This window comes from Melitaea cinxia, chromosome 23 (assembly GCF_905220565.1).
Source record: "Melitaea cinxia chromosome 23, ilMelCinx1.1, whole genome shotgun sequence".
Lineage (NCBI taxonomy): Eukaryota > Metazoa > Arthropoda > Insecta > Lepidoptera > Nymphalidae > Melitaea > Melitaea cinxia.
The window spans coordinates 6,052,111-6,071,659 of record NC_059416.1 but is presented as its reverse complement, the minus strand read 5'-3'; the positions used below and the strand labels follow the sequence as shown (position 1 = coordinate 6,071,659).

Sequence of the window (19,549 nt, the reverse complement as noted above, 5' to 3'; positions counted from 1 at the left end):
GAGAAAACAAATTTAAAAGTTATTAATCCAATTTCATAATGATGATTAAAATCGAAGGTGTCAAGGTTTATGAGTTTCCTATAGGGTTATAAATTGTAGATACTACTCATGATACGATATCGTATGGTTTACCTTGCAACTTAATGTACCTACATACCTATTACACTAACCGGGTGCGTGCGCGTGTACGTGTGTGTGTGTGTGTGTGCGTATGCGTGTGTATGTTCGTATGAGTGTGTATGTGCGCGTGCGTGTATATGTGCGCGTGTATATGTGCGCGTGTATATGCGCGCGTGTATGTGCGCGTGTGTATGTGCGCGTGTGTATGTGCGTGTGTGTATGTACGAGTGCGTATGTGCGCGTGCGTATGTGCGCGTGCGTTTGTGCGTGTGCGTATGTACATGTGCGTATGTGCGTGTGCGTATCGCAAGCGCGTTGCCGACCCTATCCCCAATACCCCCTAAAAGCTCTGGTCACCTTACTCGCCGACAGGAACACAATACTGCTTAAAAACAGTATTATTTACCCCAGTCGGGCTGCTCCATATTTTGAGCAGGAAATTTCCTGCTGTGACCTCAGTTAAAAAAGTGTAAGGAACTATACTTAACTCAAGATCACAAAAAACAAAAATTAAATAAATGCAGCGTTATTTTTATAATCGTATAGTAAAGGGGAATGCCCATAGGTGGTTTCCTCCTTCCACGTCGTTGTGCCTAAACCAAATTAATATTAAAAACTAAGTTTTTAATTTTCACTAGCCATTGTAAAATACTTAGCCATAACTTCGACGGATAAGAATCCACATATTAAGCAGTAATTTATTCATTTCCGTTTTACTCGCAATTCCCAAGTATTTTTTGTTATTGACATTTGAATCTTCAGTATTGCAATTTTCGTACGAGCGAATCGACTCACCAAAATATAATCGATACACTTATATTTATTTTATTAAAATATCGAATTGGCAGTTCATAATAACATGTTAAATAATAAAGAAAATCAATTTTTATTTGATAATAATATGAGTTTATTTGATTAATCTATCTGAAAGTATCCTGTTTTAGTGTTTTGTCAATCATAATCGATTAATCAATAATCGATCTACAACTGGCAATAATGCGATATTCACTTAAAAGATATCAAATAAGTCAAATGTGTAACTATTTCGTTTTACTGTTACTGACGTACCTACTTTCGTGCTAATAAGTTCGTTTGTTATTGTGTCAGAGCTTTTTATTGTTTTCTTTCTATTTTCTTTGTCGAGTTGAGCTTCGTGTTCCTCCTAGAACTATAGAAATTGAAAATATATTTGAGACAGAGACTCTTTACTTTCGGTGTGTTTGTGAACCAAACCTATACCTATCTACGACAATGGATGTTACTCGCCGGTGTATCAATTGCTCTATGAGATTGGCGCACCAGCGCTGGCGCATGGTGGAAGATGCAACAGAGCCTATGGTGAATATTCTTCGTGTCTGGGTATCACCAACGCCGGTAAGTTAAAAGTATTAACATATTTTTATAACCTATTCAGCTTCGCAATTATTAAAAAACTCGTAGACTTTATGACTGAGGCAACTATTTCATTAGAAGAGGGAACTGAAACTACTAATTGGAGTTTACAAAGCCTTTATATTACAATATGGCGCATGCTTAGTGCTGTATTTATTTTGGACATAGTAAAAAACATTGATAATTATGCTGGGCTCCAATCCATCCAATTAATATCAGTGAGTTAGGTATTTATATGTAATAAGCTTAGTAGCTAAAAATAAACTAAGTATTAAGAATATTAATTTCTTTCTAGGTTTCTTCTAATAGTAGAATATGCTTGGAGTGCTTTGGAATGCTACAACAAGTACCCGATGGTGTACCAGCCCAATCGCCCGTGTCTGGACATAGAAATGTGTGCTTTGCTTGTGGTATATCTATTCTGCGGGCCCGCACTCATCTTGTACATCCAGACAGCCCAGAAAGGAATGTTATAATTAGTTGGACATTTCCTCATTTGGTACATATTATTTTTTGTGTATTTTTTTTACTATGATTATATGTGATTTTTTAAAACTTACATTCAGTCTCCTTTTTAATATCAACAACAATAAACAAGCATACAGCCCACCTGATGACGCATTGCCGACCCCATAATAATCTTTTCACACCCTTTTTAAACAACCTTGTTTAGTGAAAAATGTACTCTTTATGATTATCAAAGCATACCCATACATATTAAGATAAGATTTTTAGAAAATATTAGTTGTTCTAGTAATTTTTATAAATATATTGCTTAACAAATATTTTAATTTCAGGTTTCTCATCTGAATAGAGTTTGTACTGCATGCTGGCTTGCTGCTAGGAGAAATGTTCAAAAACAAACGCGGCAAGATGCCAATAGACCTATTGAAGCCTTCAATGAGGAAACTGATAATAGAGAACCACCACATATACCTGTGACGCCTCCACTTCCACATATTTCGGTCCCACAACGTCAAGAAACTGCTAGAATAATATCACAAACTTATTCACGTGTTGCAGCAACCTCAAGACATTGTATATTTTCAGGATGTGAAAATGTTGAACGTTTATTGGTACCAACTGGAGTGAAGGAAATGTTATTATGTCGCTATAGATTATACATTCCATCTTCTGCTCGTGTCTGCAGATACCATTTAGAAAATGATTGTTGGGAGCAGTTACAATCTAATATTAGGGATTTTACTGCATCACAGATGGATCACATGCTGAATATGATGGAGAGAATTAATTTAAGAACGTTGGATTTCAATAACATAAATATGATGCCACCCAATCTCTGCCAGTATTGGCTTGGAGTTACAGCTGCTCAGTTCCATGAACTTTTAGCAGAAATGCCTAGTCTGCACAATGAAGTGCCTTCTGCAAGTGTGGCATTAAGTATTTATTTGGCCAAATTGCGTACCGGTGATAGCAATGAAAGGCTCAGTTCTTTATTTGAAATGCCCCGAAGCACTTTAGAAAGAAATATGAATAAGGCAAGAAACTGCATGAGCCAACAGATGGTTCCTTTACATTTAGGCCTTAATCACATGACAGTGGAAGAAGTTGCAGCTAGGAATAAAACAATTCCAGAAGGACTGTTCGGGAATCCTAATCCTTCTTCAGAAATGAGACCCGCTATTGTAATATGTGATGCTACATATGTGTACGTACAAAGCAGTAGCAACTATTTATTTCAAAAAGAGTCCTTCAGCTTACATAAACATCTTAATTTGGTAAAGCCGTTCATGATAGTTTGTTGTGATGGCCATATCCTTGATTGTTTAGGTCCATATAGAGCGACAGTGAATGATGCTACCATTATGAGTAATGAATTTAGAAATAGTAATGGTGAAATGAGAAGATATTTTAGAGAGGGGGATATTTTTATTTTAGATAGAGGTTTCAGGGATGTAATACCTGAACTGATAGAATATGGCTATCAAGCTCATATGCCTGAGTCTTTATCAGAAGGCGAGCATCAACTTACGACACAACAAGCAAATAAGTCGAGATGTGTAACAATGTGTAGGTGGGTGGTTGAAGTGGTCAATGGTCGTCTAAAACGCGACTTCAAACTGTTTCGCCAAGAGTTTTTTAATAAAGCTGCTAAGCATTTAATGATCGATTTTCGGAACGGCTGTGCCTTAACAAATAAATTGCACCCACTTATTGAAGACATACCAGAAGCAGCAGAATATTTGGCAATTGCGGTACGTAGGTTACATATAGATAATGTTCTTGCTAATACTGTAAGAATTGAAAATTATAATAGGCGAAGAGCTACGTTTGTAAGCATTGATGCTCACCACCCACATTTAGATCAGTTCCCAAGACTTAGCATAACTGATTTGAAAAGATTTGCATTAGGGACATACCAGCTCAAGCAAGCTTCTTCATATTACGGTGAGCACGTACGAACAAACGGCACTTACACAATAGAAATTAATAACGAAATTGAAGAAGATATTCCTCTTATTCTGGGCACAAATCATTTCTTACTGAGAGGGAGAATAAAGTCTCGACATATTGGTGGCAGAACTTATTATGCATATTTGTTGATAAGTAAAGATGAAAATGTTGCCAATAGTGTCGAAGCTATATCAGGTTATTGCTGCAGCTGTCTTGTGGGCAACAGAACTGTAGGTTGTTGTGCCCATGTTATGTGTGTGGTGTGGTACCTGGGGTGGGGCAGATATAATGATGTTACTGCTCCGGCCCAGTTTTTAGATGACATATTTAATGAATTCTCATTTGAAAATGAATAATTTAAATTGTTAAAATATTTCAAAATGAAAGTATTTGTTTGTTTTACACAACACAATCCCAATTGTTGATTGTTTAATCTACAAAACGATTGTAAGACTGTTTGCTAGGTGTCAAATAAATACCCCTCATACCAATTATTATTATAGAATTATATTTCAAAACAAAGTCAGTTATCTTACAAAGAATAGCACAATGTAGTATTTACTTGTTAAAAAAAATGATTTTGTATACACAAGTTGTTTTTTATTTATTGCCTCACTGTCTTATCTGAAATATTTTTGTAGGTTTCTTGGGTCATAGTTAAATGATTAAAAACACAAATTCTAAAACAACATGTGCATAAGTTATCAACCTGTGTATAAGGGAAAGTCAATATCTCTGTTGTGTCAAATATCTTCAATAATCTAGAGTATATGCAAACTGAAGCATTAACTTACTTGCATTCAGATTATATTCAAACATTTACAGATAGTTAAAACTTCAAATGTAAATAAAAATACAAAATGAAAGAAGGATAAGAAAACCACTTTTGTTGTGACTTTTTTTCATTATACCCGTCGAGCTAGAGAAACAGCGTTTTTTTTAATTAAATGTACACTAAGGAACCTACAAAATGTGGTAAATATCATCATGGCACAAAATTTTTCAAAGCGAAACTAAAGTCCATACTGCGGTGGGCATTCTCCTTTGATTGTTTATACTGAGAGATCTCTATCGGTATTGTCCATAAACCGTAATAGGAACGCGACATTGAACTCCGACCAACATTGCTGATAGCAATTAATTGCTTTCCCAACATTTGATAACACGTAATTTCATTGTGAATATTGTGCAGTGTTTTATCTATATTCTATATATACGAGTATATATAAAAGCGAAAGGTCACTCACTCATCACGAAATCTCCGAAACTATAACATCTACAAACTTGAAATTTGGCAAGTAGGCTTCTTATAAGACGTAGGCATCCGCTAAGAACGAATTTTACAAAACTCGACCCCTAAGGGGGTAAAACGAGGGTTGGAAGTTTGTATGAAAGTCCTATGTTTTTGAAGTAAGATACTTGAAATTAAAAATGTATGCTCTATAGATGGTGAGGAGTTGTCCAAATAATGCATCGTAATCTATATATATAAAAGAGAAAGGTCACTGACTCACTCATCACGAGAACTCAAAAACCGCTGGATCGTCCCATCCATCCAGGGTGGACAAAGATGAAATTTGGCAGGGAGGTAGATTATAGTTAGTAGACTTCCGCTAAGAACGGATTTAGTGATATTCCATCGCTAAGGGGGTTTAATTGGGGATGATAGTTTGTATGAAACATATACAGCAGCTATAAGTTCGCCTGATAGGTTATTTATACTGCAGCCTAAAATAAAACTAAAAATGTGGTGTATAGAGGTTTTATAAATATAACTATTAAATTATACTAAATTGTGTCTTTAAAAAAATTACCCAGTGTGATAAGCATTTCAAGTGACTGAAATAAAAAAATAATTTGCGTTAAACATCTTAATAGTAATGCATATCTTCATAACCATGCAAACGTAGTCGCGGGTAACAGTTAGTGTATTATAAAACAAAGTCCCCAAAAGTGTATGTGTTCGATTCCCTCAAAATCTACTGAACGGATTTACATGCGGATTTACCGATGGAGAGAGGGCTTCAAGAGGAAGGTTTATGGAACGGCTAAGCCGACTTTGATGAGAGTTTCACTGGAAGTTTGCCGGGAAAACTTTGTGACGCACTGATTTCAACGCAGGCGAAGCCGCGGGCACAACTATTTTAATATATATTTACTGTCCGTAGAGATTTCCCAAACGAATACATAAACATTTTCTTAATTTTTTATTTTACGAATTTCTGAATAATTTAACTGTGCACTACTGTTTTGTATATGTTGTCAAAAAAATGAGAATTCCGAATGTTATTATAAATTATTATTTTACATTTTTTGTCTTCAATGTGATTAGTCCTAAAAGCTTTTTTGAATTTCATGGACAGTTTGGAATCGTATAGGATGGAAATGGTCTAATGGCAATCGATTCTGGCGGTTTGTATTTAAAATATTATGCAACTAAGCCAATTAAATATTCTGTTATGTAATTCATAATATATTTTAGATATTTTATTTGAGATCTTTGTTTTAAAAAATAACTTTAATGTAGCGAATAAATACATTACATATGTACGTATTTGTGTCTACATGTTATGTGGCCGAATACAAAGTTTAACCACACAGTGCCTACATAAAGCTCTTAATATACATTTGAAAATAGTCTTTATTACCAGACGTGTAGATTTTAAATTACGCTCAGAATCTATGTCACAGAATGTACTAAGCCGGTTTGAACTGCATTAATTATTTTTATAAAGACAGCATGCAATGTTATCAACATTCCACGTTATATAAATTGTGCAAAAGCGTTTTAATTTTAAGCCGTTCAAGAGTTTTTTTTTAACCGACTTCCAAAAAAGGAGGAGGTTCTCAATTCGACTGTATTTTTTTTTTTATGTATGTTACATCAGAACTTTTGACCAGGTAGACCGATTTCGACAAATTTTGTTTTAATCGAAAGGTGGTGTGTGCCAATTGGTCCCATTTAAATTTATTTGAGATCTAACAACTATTTTTTGAGTTATATCTAATAATGCGTTTTTACTTGACGCTTTTTTCGTCGACCTACGTTATATTATACCGCATAACTTTCTACTGGATGTACCGATTTTGATAAATTTTTTTTTGTTGGAAAGGGGATATCCCTAGTTTAGTACTGTGATAAGGAAACCAGGATCTGATGATGGGATCCCAGAAAAATTAAGGGAAACTCTCGAAAATCCGTAATAACTTTTTACTGGGTGTACCGATTTTGATAATTTTTAATTTAATCGAAAGCTGATATTTATCATGTGGTCACATATAAATTTTATCGAGATCTGATAACTATTTTTTGAGTAATCTTTGATAACGCGTAGTTGCTTGACTATTTTTTCGTTGATCTACGTTGTATTACTTGTCGATGTAATTGAAGTCGGTTTTTTTTTCGTTTGCGAGCAAACACAATTATTTGAATGTAGTATTGCGATAGATAGCAACCTTTCAGTGTGAAAGTAAAACTAATAAAAACAAATAAAAACAACAAATAATAAAAATGATTTTGATTATAAATTTTAAACTGTAATTAATAAAACAATTCCTTTAACCGTTAACTCAGATAAATTTTAAAGTGAGCTCTATTAGACGAATAATATTTCGATGGAAGTATTTTTTTAAAAAATAAATGTTCTTGTTTAAAATTTTAACTCTCATTTAGTTTATAAAAGTAAAAATAGGGACAATTTAAGTTCAAGAAATCGCTTGATTATTGTAAAGCGACTGTAGAGCACAAACTCATCCCGCTTCGCTTAAGAGGCCTGCAAAATAAGAAACCAGCAAGTCATACTGATCCGCGTATTTATATTATTCATCGGTACCAGCACGTACATTTTTTTATTTAATCAATTGAATATTCAAGTAAAATTATTTTAACAATGCGATTTTTTTACGTAAATTCAGTTCACTAACAACTTTTAGCCTCAACGCAAGCGGCCAAGATTATATTGGTAAAAAATCCTGTAATTTAGGTTCTGGACTATTTTCGCCTGACTATAAGCTAGGCTAATACACTATTATTTCATTCAGCTCGTAACACCCCACTGCTGGACATGGATCTTTTTTCCATGTAGGAAACTACTCTACTAAGGTAAATATTTATTCAGTAGGTTTAAACGTTTTAATAATGATATATACATATTCGTACGTCCCTTCATCAGACATTATTTTTTTTTTATGTCACTAGGTCGGCAAACAAGCGTACAGCTCACCCGATGGTAAGCGATTACCGCAGCCTATAGACACTTGCAACACCAGAAGCATCGCAAGCGCGTCGCCGACCCAATCCCCAATCCCCCAGGAGCTCTGGTCACCTTACTCACCAACAGGAACACAATACTGCTTGAAAACAGTATTATTTTGCTGTGATCTTCTGTAAGGTCGAGGTTACTACCCCAGTCGAGCTGCTCCATATTTTGAGCAGGAAATTCCTGCTGTGCCCTACCTCATTTATAACTAGTGCTCTAAAATTATGAATCGAGGCATTTTAATTTATGGTCTGGTATTTTTTTTTTTGCAAATACCTAACTATCGGATACAATAAGTATGTTTAATTTATCAGACTCGTAATTTTACCGATCTAACAAAAAAAAAAAATGACTATTTCGCGTACGCTTATACACACAGTCGTCTGTTGTAATCGTGTGTAAGCAACTTAATGCTTGTGACTGGTATAGAAACATTTTTTTTTTTTTCGATAAATAAATGAATGAGTATATATATATATATATTACACCCCAGACTCAAGGTGGGAATCGAACACACAACCCCCGGAGCAGAAAGCGAGGTCACTACAAATTGCGCTAATGGGACTAGTCAAGAGTTATTGAAAACTTAGAAAAACTTATTTGGCTTTTATGTAAATGTTAGTCAACGCCAGCGATAACTACTAAACAGACTGGCCTATCTACAAGTATCATATTTAAAGTAGAATTTAACAAAAAATTTCTAAGAATATAGAAATGCAAATGTGAAAATATGTGGTGATGTAGAAGAGTATAAGATGGTAAAGGTATGGACTTTCAACCGTTGGAATTTCGTAATAAACAGTAGTATAAGTGTTACTCGGGCTTTCAACTATTTATATATCAAGTTACATAGCAAGCAGCTTAGTACGTTTTGCTTAAAAGAAAGGTGTTATAATTTCGCATTTATACATTTATACAAATACAGATTTAATAAATTTTATTATGTATCAGAAAAGATAATAATTACATAGTTTTAGAGCAAGGCGTTCTTTGTCTTGCCATACTGTTTATCAATATTTAAGTCACACGCTGTTTGTTTAGTTAAAATACAAATATGTAATTAAATGTTTAAATAAAACATTTTAATCACTTTTGCAGTTTTGCCAAACTTTCCTTACTCACCTTGACTGAACCGTAAAATAGTTTTTTTTTAACCGACTTCCAAAAAAGGAGGAGGTTCTCAATTCGACTGTATATTTTTTTTTTTTTTTTTATGTATGTTACATCAGAACTTTTGACCGGGTTGACCGATTTCAACAAATTTTGTTTTAATCGAAAGGTGGTGTGTGCCAATTGGTCCCATTTAAATTTATTTGAGATCTAACAACTACTTTTCGAGTTATATCTAATAATGCGTTTTTACTTGACGCTTTTTTCGTCGACCTACGTTGTATTATACCGCATAACTTTCTACTGCATGTACCGATTTTGATAATTCTTTTTTTGTTGGAAAGGGGATATCCCTAGTTTGGTACCGTGATAAGGAAACCAGGATCTGATGATGGGATCCCAGAGAAATCGAGGGAAACTCTCGAAAATCCGTAATAACTTTTTACTGGGTGTACCGATTATGATGATTTTTAATTTAATCGAAAGCTGATGTTTATCATATGGTCACATATAAATTTTATCGAGATCTGATAACTACTTTTTGAGTAATCTTTGATAACGCGTAGTTGCTTGACTATTTTTTCGTCGATCTACGTTGTATTACTTGTCGATGTAATTGAAGTCGGTTTTTTTTCGTTTGCGAGCAAACACAATTATTATGTCACTAGGTCGGCAAACAAGCGTACGGCTCACATAAGCTACGGTAATCGCTTACCATCAGGTAAGCGATTACCGTAGCTTATAGACACCTGCGACACCAGAAGCATCGCAAGTGCGTTGCCGACCCAAGCCCCAACCCCCCCAAGAGCTCTGGTCACCTTACTCACCAACAGGAACACAATACTGCTTGAAAACAGTATTATTTTGCTGTGATCTTCTGTAAGATCGAGGTACTACCCCAGTCGGGCTGCTCCATATTTTGAGCAGGAAATTTCTGCTGTGCCCTACCTTAGTTAAGTAAGTCAGTAAGTTATAGTTTTGCTTACTATGCAACAGTTAGTGATAATAAATTAAACATCTATACATCACATTAATATCACTCTATATCACATTATTTTGATAAATGATACGTCAAAATCACGATTAATCTATATCTATACAAATAAATTTGGAGTCTGTTTGTAATATTAATTTAACCGCTTTTTACTAAATGTATAATATGGATGTATACACGGTACATATACCAAAATATCATTTTTTACAATTTTTGTCAATCTGTTTGTTCGGGCTAATCTCTGAAACGGCTGGATCAATTTTTACGGTACTTTCACTTGCAGATAGCTGACGCAATAAGGGGTAATTTAGGCTACTTTTATTTTAGAAATTTATTTATTTTATAACTCTGCGAACTGAACAATTAACTCTTTTTTTAAATTACACGCGGACGAAGTCGCAAGAAAATACTTTTTTTAATATTCCGTTTTTTTTGTTTTTAGTTGTTGATTATTATTTCAAAGTGCGTATGAAATCAAGATTTCGATAGCGCTTTTTGATAAGTAACTAGAAAAGCACTTCGAAATAATTTAATTTACTTATCAAATTAATACACATAAATCATTCATTAAAAACATTCTGGATCTTTCAATTATATAACGCGATACGATTATTTTGAATGGAAACTAGTCCGGAAACAAATTATAAAGTATTTTTTTCATACATTCATATAACAAATACAATAACATATCCGCAACATAGTTTAAGATCACGTGTCCTCACCTATCCAATGACGCAATAACAGTCTTCTATTTAATTTAAGAGAAAGTTACTATAAACTAAACGTTGGTACACTCGCAAACATAAACACGATACGGCGAGCACGGACTCGCCTGCTTTCGTCACTGGCATAAAATTCACTGTAACTTCGCACAACCAATCAGAACGAATATGTCCCCCACTCAAGAATATAAATTATCAAGGTTATTTTGTGTTATTGCAAATTCCCACTTCAAGAAACGGTCTGTCTATTCTATACGCTTTTTGCAATGATTTATTCATTAATTCAATGATTTACAGGTTAAGATATACGTATGTATATTGACCATATACATTTTTAAGACTAATATTTGAATTTTATAAAGTACTTCCTTCTAGAAATCTAATTTGTGTGTTGTTGTACTATTTTGGTACTGTACTATTTTATTTGTATTTAAAACAAACAATATTTTTTATTTATTTTAGTGATAAACATTTTAGGGTAGAATATATTACTAGGAGACAGAAAAATATACATACTTGTTTAGCTTCAGCCTGTAATATCCCACCACTGGGCATAGGCCTCTTTCCCTATGTAGGAGAAGGATCAGAGCTTAATCCACCACGCTGCTCCAATACGGATATATTCCCTAATATGAGTAACAATCGCTATCAGGTGTACATGATAACAACCGGGACCGACGGCTTAATGTGCTCTCTGAGGCACGGTGGGGAGACTCACTAGGACTGCACAAACACCCAGACCACGGCAAACACCTGTATGGCCAATACAAATGTTTGTCATGTGCGGGGATCGAACCCGCAACCCCTAGTGCAACAGGTACAATCCATGGCTGTGACCACTGCGCCAACGCGGCATCTTAATTACTTACTTGTTTATGGAACTATAAAAGGTACAATTTTCTAGCACAGATATAATCTGTTGCATGACTTATTCAATTAATTCTATTACATAACTACACAAAATACTCGTACATTGTGCAAAATGCCAACAAGTTTGATGTAAAAAAAAACACAATAATAATAATAAATTAGTTAAAGTAGTATTATTACTCATGAAACAAATGTACATAATTATATTATTGGATAATTTTTATTGTATGCTCTGTTAACAACCCCTATCGAAATAAATAAAAGACACAATAATTAGAGGTAATCAGTAATCATAAGCAATGGGACATTTTTGTGTGTTAACCATTTTTTTGGACTACAAATAGTAATCATTCTTAGAAATTGTTAGCAATACTATTCAATTTTTTAGTACAAAATACAAGTATTAGATATATTTTTTGTTTTCTTGTAATTTTTGATAATATAAGATTATTTCGAAATTACAATTTATCTGAGTGGAAATATCAGCACTTCTAGTTAATTTTGTTTCTTACTATTGATTTTATTTTTCCTTAATACATTGTCATAAATTCAATAAAAAGTTATAAATGCAAATCATGACTAGTAACATGTTATTCAGAACTTTATTTTCAAATAGGTAATCAAAAATTTAAATTTTTTTGAATAAAATAATTTATCAGATGTTAAGGATTGGAACCAAATTAATCCCTTTAAAAATAAAATTAAAAAATATAGTCCAATAATATGTAGATATTTAAGATTTTTTTTATTTAGTCCCTATTCCAAAACAGTATATTACAAACAAGTTTAAATGTTCGTATATTAAAATCCTAAGTAAAAGTTTATCATGGCTTATATATATATATTTTTTTTTTCATAGACAAAATATAACATGAAAATTGCAGTGGCTTTAATCATTATCTGTGTAGCTGTAAAAGGAAGAAAATAATTTAATAAAAAAATACTTCTATACTTGAATTGAAGAAAATATAACATCACAGGTTAAATAAAGTTAGCAGAAACTTTTAAGTTTCTCCTGGGGCTAAAATTCTTATAAGGAAATTTGAATTAATTTTATTTTAGTTTTTATTTATATATTTACATAGATTGACAAATATTTATACCAAATCAAAATCGTGAGACCTAAATAATAGTAAATATCAATGTTTAAATATAACTACACAAAATCTATAACTTTAAAACTAAACTTTAATTAATTAAAAAAAAAAGAAATGAAAGAAACCACATATCATAGGTCATTTTTAAATCTAGTCATCTCCATTTTTATAAAGAACAAATTAGTATTATCTACGTTTAAGAAATTTAAATTATTTTATATTTTTATTCACTAGTTTAATAGTAATTAAATTGTTTCCAATACTCAGTTAAAGTATCTGATAAATTGATGTATGTATTTATATGCTGTGAAAGGCTTTTGTAATATTCATAATTTTGTTCATCACATTTCAATTTAGAGATCTCCGTACAATTGAAAATTAGTAATTTTTTCCCTTTATTATGGACAGCGATATTAGAGAAATAGATGTAAGTAGTTTTAGAGAACTCTAAAGAGGGTATGCAAATTGAAAGTTCATTTGTCATACCAATAAGACCCCCTCTTCTTTTTCTTCTTTAGCGTTAATGGCTTTCAATAGTGTAAAATGAGCACAGATGATTTCGCTAATGTCACGTGGATAATAAGACCCTTTTTTCACTTGGATTTCAAACAAACTTTTAACTTCGAATTTTGAATTTAAAAATTTAAAATTATAGGAAAAAAAAATTAAGATTGAATATTATCTTTAAAAATTGTTTAAATAAAACTTTTAAATACTATATTTATGAGATCTATGGATATTACTGATTTCACACGATTGAAGTAGTTTAAGACAGTTATGTAAAAGAATGTGGTTAATTTTGGATTTCAGGTTATATCATCAACTTTGTCATATGATAAATGTCTACAACTTTAATTTTTTTTAAGTCTATCCTATTGTACGCAATCTCAAAATACCTTTCTTCGTAGAATAAACTATAGAATTATATAAGAATTAAAAATATGTACTCACCTAAACTTTTATTGATTTCTCACTTAAAATAATAAATGTTTGTCCTTCTGCAAAGTTAAGCTAAGAACAGATTTTTATCTGTTTAATATTTGTAATATAAATGATAGTTAATACATCAATCTGATATTAATATGAAACAAACTTATGCACATTTTAAAATCTAATATCTTTCGACAACTGGCAAAGAGAATTTATGACACTTTTTGACATTTCTTTTTTTTTTTTTTTTTTTTTTTTTTATGGACTGCACGTTAGTGCATTGCCAATGACGAGCAGGAATTAAGAAAAATGTTCAAAAATTGTGGATAACGGATAAGAGGAATTTATGAGAGGATTCAGAACAGGATAGGAAGAAACAAAATAATATATTTTATGATGAAAAGGAAAAAATAAAAATAAATAAAAAACATATACAGTATATTAAATGTCTATATTATTAAGAAATATATAATCCAATACAATTTTATATATATCATACTTTCTAGAAGACAATAAACAATTTATAGATGTAGGAAAAGGAATTTTATATTCAATCAGTGACTCTAGGAAACGGGAGCGGTTGAAAAGTGGACAAGAGAATAAAAGATGGTTAATATCCCCCGTTTCATAACCACAAAAACAGGACGGACTGGAAATAATTTTAAATCTAGCCAGATGGTGTGGAGAACAATTGTGACCAAGCCTTAGTCTCGATATTATGCTACAGCCTTTTCTATTAAAATCCATATTATAAAACCATGGTTTTACCAAAATTTCAGATTGTAAACTATAATAATACGTTCCTTTTTGCCTACTACTATGATCATAGGACTCTTGCCACGACTTATCCATACAAAGTTTGGGCAAAGTTAATAAATCTGGGTAGGAAATTTTATATGGAAAAAGGTCACCACTTATTGTAGCTTCTCTAGCCAGAGTATCTGCTCTAACATTTCCCTCTATTCCACAATGGCTAGGGATCCAAGCAAGCGTTATGAAAATACCTTTCTCAGTGCACTCAGTTAATAATTGTCTAATGCCAAATATATAAGGATGCTGTTGTTTAATTTTAAAAGGATTCTTGACAAGAGCTTGAATAGAACTTAATGAATCTGTGAAAACTATGGATTTTTTAAGTTTAGCTAACCTTATATATTCTAAAGCTTTTAAAATGCCTAAGCATTCCCCAGAGAATACTGTACATTCAGGAGGGAGTTTGATTTTTTGAACAATATTATATTGAAAGTGAAAAACTCCTACTCCGACATTACTATTGGCAAAATGTTTTGACGCATCTGTGAAAATATAATGATAATCGCTAAATCGTGTTTTAATTATTCTTTTAAATTTTTCATCAGCCCTAAAAGAATTTGTTTTTTCTATGTCAAAGTTTACAACATTAGGAATAGAAATAAGGGCATTGTATGAACAAGAGAAAATTGGTAAATTACAAGAGCTTTGAATTGGAGCGGAAAGAGATTTCAATTTAAAATAACTTGTAACTAAACACGGGTTTGGTTTATTTGTCCAATGCGAACTATTAGAAACAAAGTAAGCAAGTTGTTGGAGCTTTGCAATAATTGGATGATCAGTGACTTGAAGGCAGCGAAAAAGGTATTTGTCTGCCAAATATTGACGACGTAAATGCAAAGGAGGGTCACAGCATTCAGCCTGTAAAGCATTAATAGGGCTAGTTTTCATGGCCCCACAGATGATCCTAAGACATTTACTTTGAATTTTGTCCAATGCTTTAAATCCCGACATTGACCCAGGTTCTAGCAAGAAGGTGCCATATTCTAATATGCTACGTATTAATGCGTTATATATCAATTTTAAGTAAAAAGGATGGGCACCCCACCATACACCTGCCAGACATCTCATAATATTTAAATTTCTCTCACATCTACTTATAATAAAATTAAAGTGAGGAGTTCCTGAAAGCTTTTCATCTAAAATAATACCTAAAAATTTATGATGGTTTTTTTGCGGTATAATACTATTGTCATAAGTCACATGAAGTAATGGAGCTCTACGCATTCGATGAAAAAGAACGACGGAGCTTTTTGATGGTGATAAATCGAGACCATGATTATCTAACCACCGTTTAAGATAACACAGAGATTCCGTTAATTTCGCAGACGCATCATCATTATTATTACCTTTTATGTATAAAAGTAAGTCATCCGCATATTGCAAAACATCAACATTCTTGTCAATTGCTAAATCTAAATCATGGGTATACAAATTGAACAACAAGGGGCTTAAAACTGACCCTTGAGGTAAACCTTTGGTGAGGATTCTTAAATATTTTTGGTTATTATTGTAAAAAATAATTGATCTATCAGTAAGCATATTTATTATAAATGAAATAATTTTGCTGGGGATTTTAAGACTGAATAATTTTTGTCTTAGTATTGATACAATGACATTATCATAGGCATTCGACAGATCTAGGAAGGCTGAAAGCACAAATTTATTTACAGAAAATGCTAATCTTATATCCGAAGTATATATACCTATATTGTCGTACGTGCTTTTATTTCGCCGAAAACCAAACTGGGACGAAGAAAGAAGAGAGTTACTTTCTACGAACCACTCAAGGCGATTTTTAACTAAATGTTCAATTATTTTTAAAAGGACTGATGAAAGAGCTATGGGGCGATATGAGGATGGGAGGAGAGGATCCTTGTTTGTTTTTAATATAGGGATAATAAGTTGACATTTCCATTCTAATGGGATATTGCCAGACTGAAAAATAGTGTTTATTATTTTTAGGTATATTGTCAAACTATTGTCATTAAGATGGGAAATAAATGAGTAATATATACCATCAGGTCCAGGGGCAGAGTCTGAGACATAAGATAATACATTTTTTAATTCCGTTTTGCTAAAGGAAGAATTTAATCCTGGAGATTCGTCATGTTCGTCTGCTATGCTATTTTTGTCTAATAGGTTAATATTTATGTTAACTGTTGGAGGAGCAAGTTTATCTAGAAAATCATTTGCTATACTGCTGGGGAGTGATACAGAATGGGTTGTATTATATGCTGACTTGAATCTTCTTCTCCATACATCTGATGGAGGAGTATGAGGAGATAAGGAGGAGCAGAAATTTCTCCAACCATCACATTTTTTTCTTTTGAAAAGTAATCTAGTACTGTTTACAATATTTTTTAATGACAGATAGTTTTCCAAACACATATTGTTATTATATTTTTTTTCAGCCTGTTTTCTTTTTTTTATAGCTTCCGTACAATCTTTATCCCACCAAGGTGGACTAGGAATATGAGAAGGTTCATTTTTCACTGGGAAGATTTCATTAGCACTTTCAATCAAGACATCCGTGAAAACAGGAGCATCAATAAGTGCATCATTAGACAATAATTGTAGCAATTTTGTATCTACTTTATTACTAAATTGCTCCCATGTTTCTGATGTAACATTATTAAGATTATATCTAGGGAGCAGTTTTATGTTCTGTTTTGGTACATTTACATTATTAAGAGCACAAGAAGTAATTACAGGAAAATGATCACTTCCATAGGTTGAACTTAATACAGAACAAGTTAATTGTGGCACAAACTGTGGTGAACAAATAGTTAGGTCCACCACGCTTTTACCTTCAAAAGGCAGAGTCCGCCTTGTAGGCTCTCCAGAATTTATAATACACAAATTATTTACATCGAGAATATCTAAAAGCTTATTACCATAACTGTTACTAACTGAACTACCCCAGGACTGATGCTGGCAGTTAAAATCCCCTGTTATTATTAACGGCTTTGGGAGTGATGCTAAAATATTATTTATTTCGTTTAAAATATTATTAGAAATATGAGAAATATATACAGACACAAAACATATGTTATGTACACTTATAGCTAAAATAGAAAGTTCAGAACTATGTACAGGAATATTAATTAAACTAAAAGGAAGGTTTTTCTCAATGAGAAAGGCTACTCCGCCAAAACCATCTAGTCTATCTTCTCTGATGGTATTGTAATTTCGAAACCTAAGATTATTACTTGGCCTAAGCCAAGTTTCCGAAATACTAAATAAAAAAGGTTTATAATTATTTAATAAATAAATTATGTCGTTTTTTTTATTAATTACACTTCTGGCGTTCCACTGTATTATTATCTGGGAACTGTCCATTTTGAATTATATTTACGATACACTGTATTAAAGGGGCAACGATGGACGGTAAACTTTTGTTGTTTTGTAAATAACTCTGTAATAGTGAAAGCACATCTGAAATTTTGGCAAAATCATTTTTAGAGTTAATAATATCTATTGGAGTTGAATTTTTTTCAAATTCATTGAATGAAAATTCTTTTATTATATTTTTATGAGCAATTTTATCATAACCTATATTAGGCTTAATAGGATCCCGAGGTCTAGATATAAATGTTTTTTTGTATGATTTATTAGGATTTTGGCTAATATTTACTTCTTTACTAACTTCTGAATAAGATTTGTATGACGTTGGTATCTCTTTATTAGCCTCTGCATATGATACACACTTTTCAGCCATATGTACTTTAATAGATTTTTGCCTATTGAATTCAGGGCACGCTTTACTATTTGCCATATGGTTGCCAAAACATAAACAGCAAAAATAATTATCATCATTGGCATTGCATGATTCTGATGTGTGCTCCTGACCACACTTTAAACACCTAGGCTTAGACCTGTACTGCAATTTTGTATGTCCATAACGACAACATTTGTAGCATTGGATTGTGGGAAAGATGTAAAGCTCGACTGGAAGAGAATTGTAACATATAAAAATTCTTTTTGGGAGGACCCTGCCATCAAAATAAATTACTACTGATTGTGTGGGCTTCCACACAGTAGCGCCTTCAACAACAGTTTTGTAATTTAAACGTCTAACCTTTACAACTTTACCACAACCAATAGGTGTAGAAATATTTTTTATAATTTCTTCTGGGGACCATTCTATTGGCACACCCCTAACGATACCGATTCTAATAACATTAAAAGATGGTATAAAAGCGTGATAACTATTTTCAAGAAGCAGGCTATTATTTAAAAAAGAATTCGCATCTTTAAAATTATTAAATGCTACAGAAATTCGGTTTCGTCCTATCTTTTTCAAGCTGCCGTTAATAATATTATATATTTTATTTTTCATAAGGAAATCACCAAATGTGATTGGGTGTAAAATCGTTCCATCGTTATCACCTTTTGTAATTTTTTGTACATGAATTAAATATGGAGACACGTCATTTTCATTATAAATATTTCTGCCTATGGGATTTTTAGAGACAGTGTTATCAGATTGGAGCTGTGATTGTGGTACCGAAACGGGGACATTTTTATTATTTTCATTTTTATTCGTCTCATCTGATTTCTCAGACTCCGAACAATGACAACCAACTTTTTGGTTTCCCGCGTTTTTTCTAACTTTTTTATTACATTGTTTGCAAATTTTATGAAGACGAGATCTCTTAAGTGGCTTTTTACTCATAGAGTGATCAGTTTCCATACTCGATTCATCGTAATCAATTGTAATAAAATTGCTAGGTTGCGGAATATATTGCGAATTAAAATCATTCCCGCCACCCGGGTCCGGAGGTTCGTTCATTCTATAAATATTTACATAGACTTACCAAAAATAGA

The 19,549-nt window shown here is 32.5% G+C and overlaps 1 protein-coding gene and 1 long non-coding RNA gene across 2 annotated transcripts; both read left to right on the top strand.

Annotated features, from left to right (window-relative positions):
• The first annotated feature begins 1,332 nt into the window (after positions 1–1,332).
• On the top strand, positions 1,333–4,283 carry LOC123664972. Its single transcript, XM_045599337.1, has 3 exons — positions 1,333–1,494; positions 1,808–2,011; positions 2,310–4,283. The coding sequence occupies exons 1-3, from the start codon at positions 1,372–1,374 to the stop codon at positions 4,281–4,283; spliced, it is 2,301 nt and encodes a 766-aa protein (XP_045455293.1). The 5' UTR covers positions 1,333–1,371.
• Positions 4,284–16,982: 12,699 nt separating this feature from the next.
• Positions 16,983–17,382, top strand: LOC123665096. The gene is made up of 2 exons (XR_006744988.1): positions 16,983–17,055; positions 17,134–17,382. It is a non-coding gene; the product is annotated as an uncharacterized LOC123665096 (long non-coding RNA).
• Positions 17,383–19,549: the final 2,167 nt, after the last annotated feature.

What these genes read in the sequence shown, in the direction of transcription:
- LOC123664972 (XM_045599337.1), top strand. Translation starts at nt 1,372, where the DNA reads ATGGATGTTACTCGCCGGTGTATCAATTGCTCTATGAGATTGGCGCAC. An exon ending in TCTGGGTATCACCAACGCCG is followed by an intron (nt 1,495 to 1,807) that starts GTAAGTTAAAAG and finishes ATTTCTTTCTAG; the next exon opens with GTTTCTTCTAATAGTAGAAT. An exon ending in GTTGGACATTTCCTCATTTG is followed by an intron (nt 2,012 to 2,309) that starts GTACATATTATT and finishes TTTTAATTTCAG; the next exon opens with GTTTCTCATCTGAATAGAGT.